The 13,004-nt window shown below is 39.4% G+C and overlaps 1 protein-coding gene across 2 annotated transcripts in view; it reads right to left on the reverse strand.

The window, feature by feature from the left end:
* The window catches only part of CLCN5 (chloride voltage-gated channel 5), a 157,973-nt gene that overhangs the window by 45,512 nt on the left and 99,457 nt on the right, over positions 1-13,004 (reverse strand). For both annotated transcript variants that reach the window (XM_079764674.1, XM_079764673.1), the window contains one exon: positions 12,110-12,256. In XM_079764674.1, the coding sequence (XP_079620800.1) occupies positions 12,110-12,256 (147 nt within the window). The remainder of the gene's footprint in view (positions 1-12,109; positions 12,257-13,004) is intronic.

The following is a 13,004-nucleotide window of genomic DNA, read 5'->3' on the forward strand; positions in this document are numbered from 1 at the left end:
TGCAAGAAGCAACCAATGAATGCACAACTAAGTGAAACAACAAATCAATGTTTCTCTCTCTCCCTTTCCCCCTCTCTCAAATCAATCAATAAAATTTTTTTAAAATATTAAACACAGGGAGATAGATCAACCAAAGGACTTGTGTGCTTGCATATGAGCCTAACCAGTGATCACGGACAACAGGGGGATGGGGGCATGCGTGTGTGGGGGGGGTTGGGATGGGAATGGGGAGGGGTTGATGACAAATATGTGATACCTTAATCAATAAAGTAATTTAAAAAATATAAAAAAATTAAACACAGCCTACCTCCTAGCCAGTTTACCATAAATCCTAACACAATGGAATTAAGCTAGCAACCAATCACAAAAATATTGCCTGAAAAATACCCCAAATACCTGGAAATTAAACAACACAGTTCCAAATAACTCATGGGTCAAAAAAATCTCAAGAAAAATTTTAAAATATTTTACGTGAATGAAAATGAAAATACATGTCAAAATTTGTGGGATGCTACAAAAGCAGTGCTTACAGAGAAATTTATAGCATTGAATGCAAATATTAGAAAAGAAAAATCTAAAATCAAAAGATCTGAACTTCAGCAAAGAAGATATGCAGAAGACAAATACCAATAAAAAGATGTTCAACTTCACTTGTCATTAGAGAAATACAAATTAAAATGAATACATACCACTACATACCTATTAGAATGGCTAAAATCTGAAACATTGACAATACCAATTGCTCACAAGGATGCAGAATAACAGGAACTCTCATTAGTAGGTGAGAATGCAAAATGGTACACCCCTTTGGAAGATTGTTTGACAATGTCTTACAAAACTAAACATAGTCTTGTCCTGGCCAGTGTTGCTCAGTGGGTAGATCATTGGCCTGTGCACCAGAGGGTTTTGGGTTTGATTCCTGGTTAAAGGCACATACTTGGGTTGCAGGTTCGATTCCCCACCCAGGTAGGAGTGTATGTGGGAGGCAACCAATCGATGTCTCTCTCACATCCATGTTTCTCCCTCTCTCCCTCTCTCTCTCTCTCTCTTTCTCCCCTTCCCCTCCTTCCCCATCCCTTCCACTTTCTAAAAATCAATTTTTTTAATTCCTAAGATAGAAAGCAGTATTTGACAAAAGAATCTATATTACAAATATGTGAAACAGCCTTTACTGAAGGGAATAAAGGAAAAAGGTGCTGAACTAAGTAACTGGAAATTAGTAGAGTCTGTAAGATCAAAGTAAAAAAAGAAATTATGTATAAACACTGTACTCTAGTTGACAGAGTATATGTTAACAATTTGAAACCACCATATGCTAGAAGTGAACAATTAACTAATGGATGGTGGATGGTAGGAGCCAAGTTTCTCACTACCTAGAGTGGGAGGTTATAGATCAGCGGGAGGAAGAGGCTAGAATGATCCGTGTGATAATGGAGGAGAAATAGAGACATTAGCATGATCTCAGGTTCAGCTTAATGTAGATTCAGATGGCTACATGTAGATGATATATCTATTTATAGATATGAATATATACATGGGTCAATATACAGACATATAGTTCTTTACTGAGAGTCTGAGAGGGCCTAGAAGGAGCAATAGCCCAATAGACAGGAACACTAGTGTCCAGATCTTGGTTTCTAATACCATTCTCCACTAAAAGAAACTAGGGCTCCTTGGAGAAATGGCTGATTCTAGGACTGAGGAAGGAAATATATACTAGTAACATAGGTCTAGAGCATATTGTAGTGCCAGAAAGTAAGTCTCAAGAAAACCCAACAGTGACGGGTATGTCAGAGAGAAAGAGCCATTTGAAAGAGATCCATCCCGGCCAGTGTAGATCAGTGGTTGTGAGTTGACCTATGAACCAGCAAGTCACGGTTCGATTCTTGGTCAGTCGGAGCACAAGACGGATGTGGGCTCGATCATTGATTCTCTCTCATCATTGATGTTTCTATATCTCTCTCCTTCTCCCTTCCTCTCTGAAATCAATAAAAATATTTTTTTAAAGGAGCTCCAAATGGCCAAAGCTGGAAAAGTTTGAACAAAACAAAAAGTAGTAATGTGCTGGGGCTGACCAGGAGCCCCTGAATGACAGATGAACAGATTGCTCCGACACAGTTTCAGTGTGGGGGCAAGAAGAAGCCAGGCCGCCATAATTGCCTGCCCCGTTAGGCCTTTACTGGAATTTTTATCTTTAGATATAATCAGCAGGGTGAGTAATGTTGGGAGGACACACATGTTTACATTGTCTCTAGGCAAGGGCATCCAGGGATTAAGCATAAGGATTCTACTCAACACCCTGGGATCTGCATATGAACAGGCTTGTTTGGAAAGGTCAAGGAATAATTAAGGATACCGCCTTTGACACTCCCCTAAGTCGGAATTCCGATAAACAGGGCATGTGGCCTTCCACATACTTCCATTTTATCAGAATGTCCTCCTTACAAACTTTCCAACCAAGTCTCGTGCTTCCCAACAGTAATGCATTAAAACCTAAAGTATAAAACAAATATGAGTCCCTGCTGCTATAAATAAGTGATTTAATAAATAGGAGAGAAGAGACAAATCCTCCATGCAGAACAATTGAAATTAATTTCTATAGATACTTCACTCTCAAGGAGGTAGAGTCCAGTTCCCCAGTGTGGCCTATGCAGTGACTTCCTTCCAAAGAGTACATTATGGAAAGGATGAAGAAAGAGTTCCTTTACAGTAGAGAAAACTGACAAACAGTAGCTCAGTTAGGTGATCAAAATCAACATCAGCAGTGACTAGTTAAGAGTGGCACTTTACCTCTAGTCTTATTCCAAGAAACCCATAACCCCAGCCTAATCATGGAAAAAAAAAATCAGACAAATCTCAATTGAGAAACATTCTACAAAATGCCTGGCCAGTTCTCTTCAAACTGTCAAATTCATTAAAAACAAAGTCTAGTAAACCAATGCAGCCAAGAGGAACCCGAGGACACATGATGACTAAATGTAATGTGGTATCCTTGATGAGACATTAGGTAAAAACTAAATAAATCTGAACAATGCATGTACTGACAAAAATATAAATAAACTAGAAGCCCGGTGCACAAAATTCGTGCACGGCGGGGGGTCGTCCCTCAACCCAGCCCGTACCCTCTCCAATCTGGGACTCCTGGTGGGATTGGGCCTAAACGGGCAGTCGGACATCCCTCTCACAATCCAGGCTGCTGGCTCCCAACTGCTTGCCTGCCTGCCTTCCTGATTGCCCCTAACCGCTTCTGCCTGGCAGCCTGATCACCCCCTAACCACTCCGCTGCCAGCCTGGTTGATGCTTAACTGCTCCCCTGCCAGCCTGTTTGCCCCCAACTTCCCTCCTCTGCCAGCCTGGTCACCCCTAACTGCCCTCTCCTGCAGGGTTGATCACCTCCAATTGCCCTCCCTTGCAAGCCTGGTCCCTCTCAACTGCCCTCCCTTGCAGGCCTGGTCCCTCACAACTGCCCTCCCTTGCAGGCCATCTTGTGGTGGCCATCTTGTGTCCACATGGGGGCAGGATCTTTGACCACATGGGGGCAGCTATATTGTGTGTTGCAGTGATGATCAATCTGTATATTACTCTTTTATTAGATAGGATAGAGGCCTGGTGCACGGGTGGGGGCCAGCTGGTTTGCCCTGAAGGGTGTCCCGGATCAGGGTGGGGTTCTCTTGGGGTGTGGGGTGGCCTGAGCGAGGGGCCTGTGGTGGTTTGCAGACCAGCCACGCCCCCTGGCAACCTAAGCGGAGGCCCTGGTATCTGGGATTTATTTTCCTTCTACAATTGAAACTTTGTAGCCTGGAGCAGAGCCAAGCCTGCTGTTCCCTCCGGGGCAGCAGCCATCTCTGTGGCAGTTAATTCACCTTCTACAGTTGAAACTTTGTTGCCTTAAGCGGGTGAGCCCGGCCAGGGTGTGCTTTAAAGCTTTGCTTCCCCTGTTGCCGGCGGCAACCCTGTCCTGCTCTCTCAAGCTCCATTCTGTTGCCATTTGTTTGAATTTGTTTACCTTCTATAACTGAAACTTTGTAGCTTGAGTGGAGGCTTAGGCCTGCAATGGCTATGGAAAGCTTGGCTTGCTCTGTTACCTGGGAAACCTTGCTCTCTGGGGCTGTAGCCATCTTGGTTTGGGTTAATTTGCATACTTACCCTGATTGGCTGGTGGGCGTGGCTTGGCTGGTGGGCGTGGCTTATGTAGCGGAGTGATGGTTAATTTGCATATTACCATTTTATTAGAGAAGATGGGGGAGAGATTAGAGGGCATAAACTATAAAATATGACCAGATATTTTCCCATTAAGTAACCTAACTGAAGCGTTTAAAGCCTGTGTACATCATCACAGGCCTGATTGTAAAGGTTCAACGTATAAACCTGGAGTGTGGTTTAGCTTCTGATACAAGCTACTTTTTATCAAAAGCTCAAAAAGCTGCAGATAAGTCATTGCTTTTTATATTCTTCTGCAAGTTATATAATTTATAAATCCTACCTATTTTGAGAATGAAAGATTCTTTTGAAGTTGGATTATATATTTTTATTTTTAAAAATTATATTTTTATTGATTTCAGAGAGAGAAAGGGAAGGGGAGAGAGGGATAGAAACATAAATGATGAAAGAGAATCAACAATTGGCTGCCTCCTGCACGCCCCACACTGGGGATCTAGCCTGCAACCTGGGCATGTGCCCTGACTGGGAATCAAACTGTGACCTCCTGGTTCATGGGTCGATGCTTAACCACTGAGCCACACTAGCCAAGTGGGATTACGTATTTTTAATTTTTTGTTTCTATAGCATTTATTATAGAGATAGATAGATAGATAGATAGATAGACAGATATTAAATAAAATATTATTGGTCTAATGGGAGGGGGGGAGAGCAGCAGCTACAATTGTCATTCTCCCAGGCTAAGTGTTTAGGGGAGTGTGAGTATTATGGAGGTGATGGATTCTGAATTCCCTTTCCTTGTCCTCCCTGCCCTATCCACATAATTGCTTGAGTCAGACAGTTTGGGAGAGGCTAACTGAGGTGATGATGGTAGGTTTTTCCATGAGCTAGAGCCCAAGATGTTTTCCATTTCTCTCAGGAGATATAGTATGATCCTTTTTGATAGCGTGGCAGAACAAACAGAACTATTTCACAACTTAACTTGGTGGATTTCATGTACCAGCATAGTTTTCATTTCAAAACTGTTTTTCCTTCCCTGGGACGTTAGAAGGTTGTTGAAGCTCATGGGTGATCTAAGCACACTGTCACATGTAGCGGGGCACGACTTGCTCTCATATTCCACCTGGGCTTTGAAGTCACTCATGACTCTCTTCTAGTTTATTCCCCATATCTAATTGATCCTATCAAGTCCCCCTCTGAAATTTCTCCAGAACTTAGTCTTTCTTCTCCATTCCAGTTGTCTTAATTCAGGCCTTTTGATCTTTCATCTAGATTGTTTAAAATATCAGTTTAACTGGTGTCCCAGTCTCCAACCTACTCTTTCCCCAACCCATCCTCCACACTGCCATAAATTTTCTAAAACACAAATCCAATCATATAATTCCTGTGTTTTTAAATAATTTGATGGCTTCTTGCTTACAAGATAAAGTCCAAAAGCGTACACTATCTGGACACCATCTAGATTTCTAACTAGATCTCCCACCCTATCCCCTGCTTTCCTCCCTCCAGCTCCAACTGCCACCATCCCAACCCTGGGAGGCTTAGACTTCTGACTCGAAGATTCTGGTTTCTTGAATAGAAAAGACTATCCCATGCTGCTGTGCCTTTACCTCTGTTGCTCTCTGCCAGGAATGTCTCCTCATTCAACAGAAAGTAGTAGCAAGTCACACTAGGTAGAAAGACAAGGAGGTGAGGGAAAGAAGGGAATCAAGGAGCATTACTAAAACAACACAGTGCTGGGTTCATATCTGGGTTCCCCATAAATATTAAATGAATGAATGGATAAATGAATGAATGAATTGTTGACCTCGAGGTCTAGGCTGCTGAGGCAGGCAAGTGAGAACAGATGGAATATGAGAATAGCTCTGAGTTTTTTCCTGTTACTCAAACCCTTTTTCAATTTTTCTTTCTCTCCCCTTCTTTCAGATCTCCATGTTTATGTTTCTTCTAATTTACAGACTACTATAACACTACCTCAGATGCATTTAACCATGTCATGCATAATTCATCTATTCATTCCTCATAAATCAATCCCTCTAGTCATTTGGAAAACAAGAACCACTTCTACTGCCTTTCAAGCTCCTTTTAACTTATCTTTTTAGTACGTGCTATTGTGCCTGGTACAAAATGTAGTATTCTATGTGCAGTTTCACCACCAAATAGCAAAAACTTTATGACCTTTTTTGTTGTTTTTATAGGAAATCCCACGTGTGAACATCAAATAAAGTCAGAACAATTAAAAAGAAAAACAAGAAAGCTATATCACTGCAGAGTGACTGTACTGATTTTCATGGCTCATGGAAAACAGCATAATTCTTTTATTGTCAGATCTTCTAAACCACAAGCAGTCATTCTCCTATAAAAGCTAGTGAAAAGTGGTGAAGGGCTGGCTACTCCCGTAAAAACACAATCTACAATCACAAGCAATGTCAAAATTTTCTCTGCCTCAATTTCCTAGTCTATTATATGGGAACAAAGGGGTACACGCTTGCTCTAATCACCTACTGAGAGCACAGTGAACACACAAAAAGTAGTTTGGTGATTCAAATGCTATATGAAATCATTTTCTATTAGAAGCAATGCTACCCTAGCCGGTTTGGCTCAGTGGACAGAGCCTCAGCTTGCGGACCAAATGGTCCCGGGTTCGATTCTGGTCAAGGGCATGTACCTTGGTTGCAGGCTCCTCCCTGGCCTGGGCCTTGGTCAGGGCACATGCAGGAGGTAAACCAATGGATGTGTTTCTCTCACATCAATGTTTCTCTCTGTCTTTCTCTCTCTCTCTCTTTCACTCTCTCAAAAAAAAAATCAATGGAAAAATATCCTCGGGTGAAGATTAAGCCCCTCTCCCCACAAAAAAAGAAGCAATGCTGATATAACTAAGCTAAACTACTCTGGTTTAGCCAGAAGGCTTAAGGAGAGGTAGACAGTTTAAGTTTATGGAAAACCTAACTGACCACTTTACTAGAGACAGTAATTGTTATAACTGACTCACTGTGGTTATAACTATACATAAGTGGAAGTGACTCACAAACATTTGTCCCTTTTGTAGAAGTAGGCAAATATGAAAAATCACTCAATACCAAACCATGAGTACCTTTCTTTTATGAATTTTAAATTCAGGGGTTCTCTTCTGTAGCTTTCCTGAAATATCTTTACCAGGCAAATTTCATATTACCCTTTTGAACCTGCAGGGTTTTGGGTTGTTTTTTTTTTTTCCTATTTTTATTGAATTTATTGGGGTTACATGGTTAATAAAATTATAAAGGTTTCAGGTATACAATTCTAAAATACATCATCAGTATATTGTATTGTGTGTTCAACACCCCAAGTCAAGTCTCCTTCCATCACCATTTTCCCCCTTTACCCACCTCTACCTCCCCCCATCCCCTTTCCCTCTGGCAATCACCATACTGTTCTATGAGTTTGTCTGTTTTTGCTTAATCCCTTCACCTTTTTCACCCAACCCCCAATTCCCCTCCCCTCTGACAGCTGTCAGTCTGTTCTCTGTATCTATGAGTCTGTTTCTATTTTGTTTCTTACTTTGTTTTGTCATTAGATTCCATTATAAGTGAAACCTGACTGGCTTGCAGTTTTCATACCTTTCTAACTAGTGTTATTCACCAGTTATCTTCTATTGTCATTCTGTTTATTTTCATTCTAGTACTACTTATCACAATGGGTAATTAACAAGCTAATCTGTTTGTTTACTGATTTACCTAACTAGATCTAAATTCCAGGTCGGATTTTATCTAAATTAATTCCACCACTGTATCCCTGGTGCCCACAATAGTGCCTGGTTCATATAGGTCAGTGATGGTGAACCTACGACACGCGTGTCAGCACTGACACGCGTAGCCATTTCTGATGACACGCGGCCACTGAGGCGGCCGCATGCCGAGGATGAAACATTTGCTGCTCCTGAGGATGAAACATTTGCGAAATAATGTTTTTTTCCTCAAAGTGACACACTACCCGAGTTATGCTCAGTTTTTTGGCGAAGTGTGACACACCAAGCTCAAAAGGTTGCCCATCACTGATATAGGTGCTCAAAAAAATATTTGTTGAATGAATGGATGGAGGAGTTTGTCCTCACAGTGACAGTGAAGTTAATTCAAACTTCTTAGCATGACATTCAAGGCCCCAACTTATTTGTTTGGCCTTATATTCTGCCCTTTTCATATCTCTGAATATTATGGCTGTTTATATCCCTGTAAAATCTTGCTTTCTGCCTGGAATGTTCTTCTTCCTACCATATAACTAATCTTTCAATTCCATTTTTAAATACATGAAATATTTTTAAATCTTCCACAGACAGACAGACAGACAGACATGCACACACACACACACACACACACACACACACACACACACACACACAAAACAGAATGCTGCTTCTACTAAGTTCTTATAAGAGTTACAACACTTAGAGGGTTTTAATAGAAATTTAAAAATAATAAGAGTAATAACTAATATTTTATTTTGCATTAACTCAATGCCAGTCACAGTTATAAGCATTGTATATGTTATTATCTCATTTAATCCTATGAAACTATTCTAAGAGGTAGGTACTATCATAAGTCCTTAGGGGTCTGTTTAGCTAGCTAGAATTAAGGCAGGGATGGTTTCTTAAAGCCTTGCTAATTGCCAAACCTCGCAAAGAATCTACAATAACATATGTTCTTAGTACAAATTTGCTAAATAATGAATTCTGATAGTAGTTTCTGGTTCCCTTTGAGAATGGCAACTCCAACCAGTTAAAAAAACAGAGAGTAGTTTTAAGTAATTATACAAATTTAACCTAAAAGTAATTCAAGTCCTTTCTAATTACAACAAGAACTCAGAAGTGACCAAAGAAAAGGGTGATATACCTAGCTATATAAAATTTTAAAATATTTGTAGATTTTTTTGTTCATGGTAAGTAGATTATTTTACTTTCTTTTAAAATACTTTTTTATTTTTCTATTACAGTTGACATACAATATAATATTAGTTTTAAGTGTATAATCCAGTGATTGGACATTATACAACTTACAAAGTGTCCCCCCCAATATGTCCAGTACCCACCAGGCACTATACATAGTTATTACAATATTATTGACTATATTCCCAATGCTGTATTTTACATCCCCGTAACTATTCTGTAATTACCAATTTGTACTTCTTAATACCTTCACCTTTTTCACCCAGCCCCCCAACCCCCCTCCCATCTGGTAACCATCAGTCTGTTCTCTGTATCTATGAATCTGTTTCTGTTTATTTTGTTCATTTATTTGTTCTTTAGATTCCACATGTAAGTGAAATCATATGGTATTTGTCTTTCTTTTGACTGACTTATTTCACTGAACTTAACACTCTCCAGGTCCATCCACACTGTCGCAAAGTGTAAAATTTCATTCTTTTGTATGAGTGGGTCATATTCCATCGTAAATATGCACCACAGCTTTTTTATCCACTCATCTATTGATGGGCATCTGGGTTGCTTCCATAGGTCGGCTATTGTACGTAATGCTGCAATGAACATAGGCGTGCATATATTCTTTTGAATTAGTGCTTTGGATTTCTTCAGATATATACCTAGAATTGGAATTGCTGGGTCATAATGCAGTCCCATTTTTAATTTTTTGAGGAACCTCCATACTGTTTTCCATAGTGGCTGCACCAACAGTGCAAAAGGGTTTCCTTTTCTCCACATCCTCACCAACACTTATCATTTGTGGATTTATTTATTTATGATAGCCATTCTGACTGGTATGAGGTGATACCTCATTGTGGTTTTAATTTGCATTTCTCTGACAATTAATGACATTGAGCATCTTTTCATATGTCTATTGACCTTCTCTATGTCCTCTTTGGAGAATTGTCTATTCAGGTCTTCTGCCCTTTTTAAAAAATATTTTTATTGATTTCAGAGAGGAAGGAAGAGGGAGAGAGAGAGAGAAACATCCACGATGAGAGAGAATCATGGATCGGCTGCCTCCTGCAAGTCCCCCACTGGGGATTGAGCCCACAACCCAGGCATGTGCCCTTGACCAGAATCGAACCTGGGACCTTTCGGTCCCCAGGCTGACGCTCTATCCACTGAGCCAAACCGACTAGGGCTGCCCATTTTTTAATTGGACTGTTTGGGTTGGGTTTTTGGGTTTTTTTGGTGTTGAGTAGTGTGAGTTCTTTATAAATTTTGGATATTAACCCCTTATCAGATGTATTATTGGCGAATATGTTCTCCTGTTTAGTAGGCTATTTATTTATTGATTTATTTTGCTGTGCAAAATCTTTTTAGTTTTATGCAGTCCCCTTGGTATATTTTTTCTTTTGTTTCCCTTGTCTGAGTATTTGTAAATTAAAAAATAAAGTTAACAAAAGCAAACCAGAAATGGAAAAAATATATTTAACCTATATTAGACAAAATATTAATAATATTATGTAAACAGAAAACTTCCAAAAAAAGAAATTTAAATGGTTAGTAAACATAAAAATATGCTCAACCTCATTAATTTAAAAAGGCAAAATTTAAATCAATAATGGGAATTTACTTATTTATTTTACTTATCATAACATATAAAGATGAAAAAATAATTATAATATTCAGCACCAGTAAGGTTGTGGAGAATTAAGCAGTCTTATACACTCATGGCACAGACACACTTTCATATACATAGAAGATATCTGTGTGCGCGCGCACACACACACACACAAAGTTGTTCATTACAGCACTGTTTGTAATAGCAAAACATTGGAAACAACTGAAATATACATCAAAAGATCTTGGTTAAATAAACCATGATACAGCTATACTATGAAATTGTGTGCAGCCATCGAAAAGAATGATGTTAATGGGTAGCCAGAGAATAGATGAGGGGAATTCTCATTTTATAAATGTATTCCAGATACTAAAAAACAAACAAATCCAATGATAAAAAAGGAGAAAGGACTTGGACACTTCATCAAAGAGGATATATAAGTTTAGCAAATAAGCACATAAAATGATGGTCAACATCATAAGCCATTAAGGATATTAAATTAAAGCCATGATGAGATAACACTACATATCTATTAGAATGGCTAAGATAAATAATTACGAAATATACCAAGCTGTTGAGGATGTTGAACAAATAGAACTATCATACATAGCTAGTTCAAATGCAAAATGGTACAGCCACTCTGGAAAATGGTTCGGCAGTTTCTTATAAAGCTCAACATACCCAGCAATCCCAGACCATGCTATACTACTCAGCCAGAAAAAGGAATGAACAAATTGAATGAATCTCCAAGGCATTAAGCTGAGTAAAGGAGGTCAGTCTCGAAAGATAACATACGCCTGGCCAGCGTGGCTCAGTGGTTGAGCATCGATCTATGAACCAGGAGGTCATGGTTCAATTCCCAGTCAGGGGACATGCCCGGATTGCAGGCTCGATCCCCAGTAGAGGGCAGGCAGGAGGCAGCTGATCAATGATTCTCTCTCATCACTGATGTTTCTATCTCTCCCTCCTTCTCCCTTCCTCTCTGAAATCAATAAGATATATATTTTTTTTTTAAAAAAAAAGAAAGGTAACATACTATGCAGCTCCATTTTTTTTTTAAAATCCTCATCTGAGCCCCAGGGATCAAACTGCAACACAGGTACATGCCCTTGACCAGAATTGAACCCACAATGCTTTGGTGGCTGGGTGGATGCCCTAACCACTGAGCCCACCAGCCATGGTTTATATGACATTCTTGAAAATGAAAAACCTTAAGGGAAGAGAATAGATCAGTGGTTACCAGGGGTTGGGAGTCGGGAGGTCTGGCTACAAAGGGAATGTTAAACTGTTCTGTATCTTGATGATGGTGGTGGATACCAAAATCATGCATGGGTTAAAACTCATTGGACTATGCACCAGAAAGTAAATTATATTATATGTACATTAAAAATAATTTTAAAAAGATAACTTGTCATCAGCAATAATGATACCTTCTATTTCTCCATCTAAGGGAGGAACATCATCTCTGAGGGAGAAATTCATAGCTGTCCCTGGTATGTCCACCAAGTCTTCATCACTAGAGCTGCTCTGGAAGCTATTGAAACACCCCTGCTGAAAGCCTCTATTATCCATGGCTCCTGTGCAGAAAGAAAAACAGGCGGCTTATTATAATGACCTACAAGCTCCTTAACATTTATTCTTTTTAAAATTGTGGTAAATACACATAACATAAAATTTACCACTTGACCCATTTTTAAACTAGACAATGCAGCAGCATTAAGTATACTTGACAATGTCGCACAATCATCATCACTAGCAATTTCCAGAAAATTTTCATCACCCCAAACAGAAACTCTGGATCCAGTAAATATAACTCCTCATCCTCACACCAGCCCCATATAACCTCCATTCTCTTGTTGTCTCTATGATTGGTTGATTCTGGATATGTCATACAAATGTCATCATATAATATGTGGCCTTCTGAGTCTGGCTTCTTCCACTTCTCATGTTTTCAAGGCTTATTCATATTATACCATGTATCAGTACTTCATTCCTTTTTAGGACTGAATAATACCCATTGTATGGCTATACCACATTTTGATTAGCCATTCATCAGTTGATGGACACGTGGGTAGTTTTCACCTTTTGGGTTATATTTATTCTTAGGTATTTTTTTCATACTCTTCTTTTGACAATATAGACATGCAAACTACTTAGTATATTCAGTTTCCCTCTAAATGCAATGTACCTCTACCCTTACCATGTAGCTGAAAGCAGTTTTTTTTTAGAACAATGCAAACAGATACAACAAAAGAGGACATATGTACAAAACTCACAGTAATTCACAAGTAATCAACTGAAGTAAAAACTACACATCAGTATTGA

Source organism: Cnephaeus nilssonii (genome assembly GCF_951640355.1).
Source record: "Cnephaeus nilssonii genome assembly, chromosome: X".
Taxonomy (NCBI): domain Eukaryota; kingdom Metazoa; phylum Chordata; class Mammalia; order Chiroptera; family Vespertilionidae; genus Cnephaeus; species Cnephaeus nilssonii.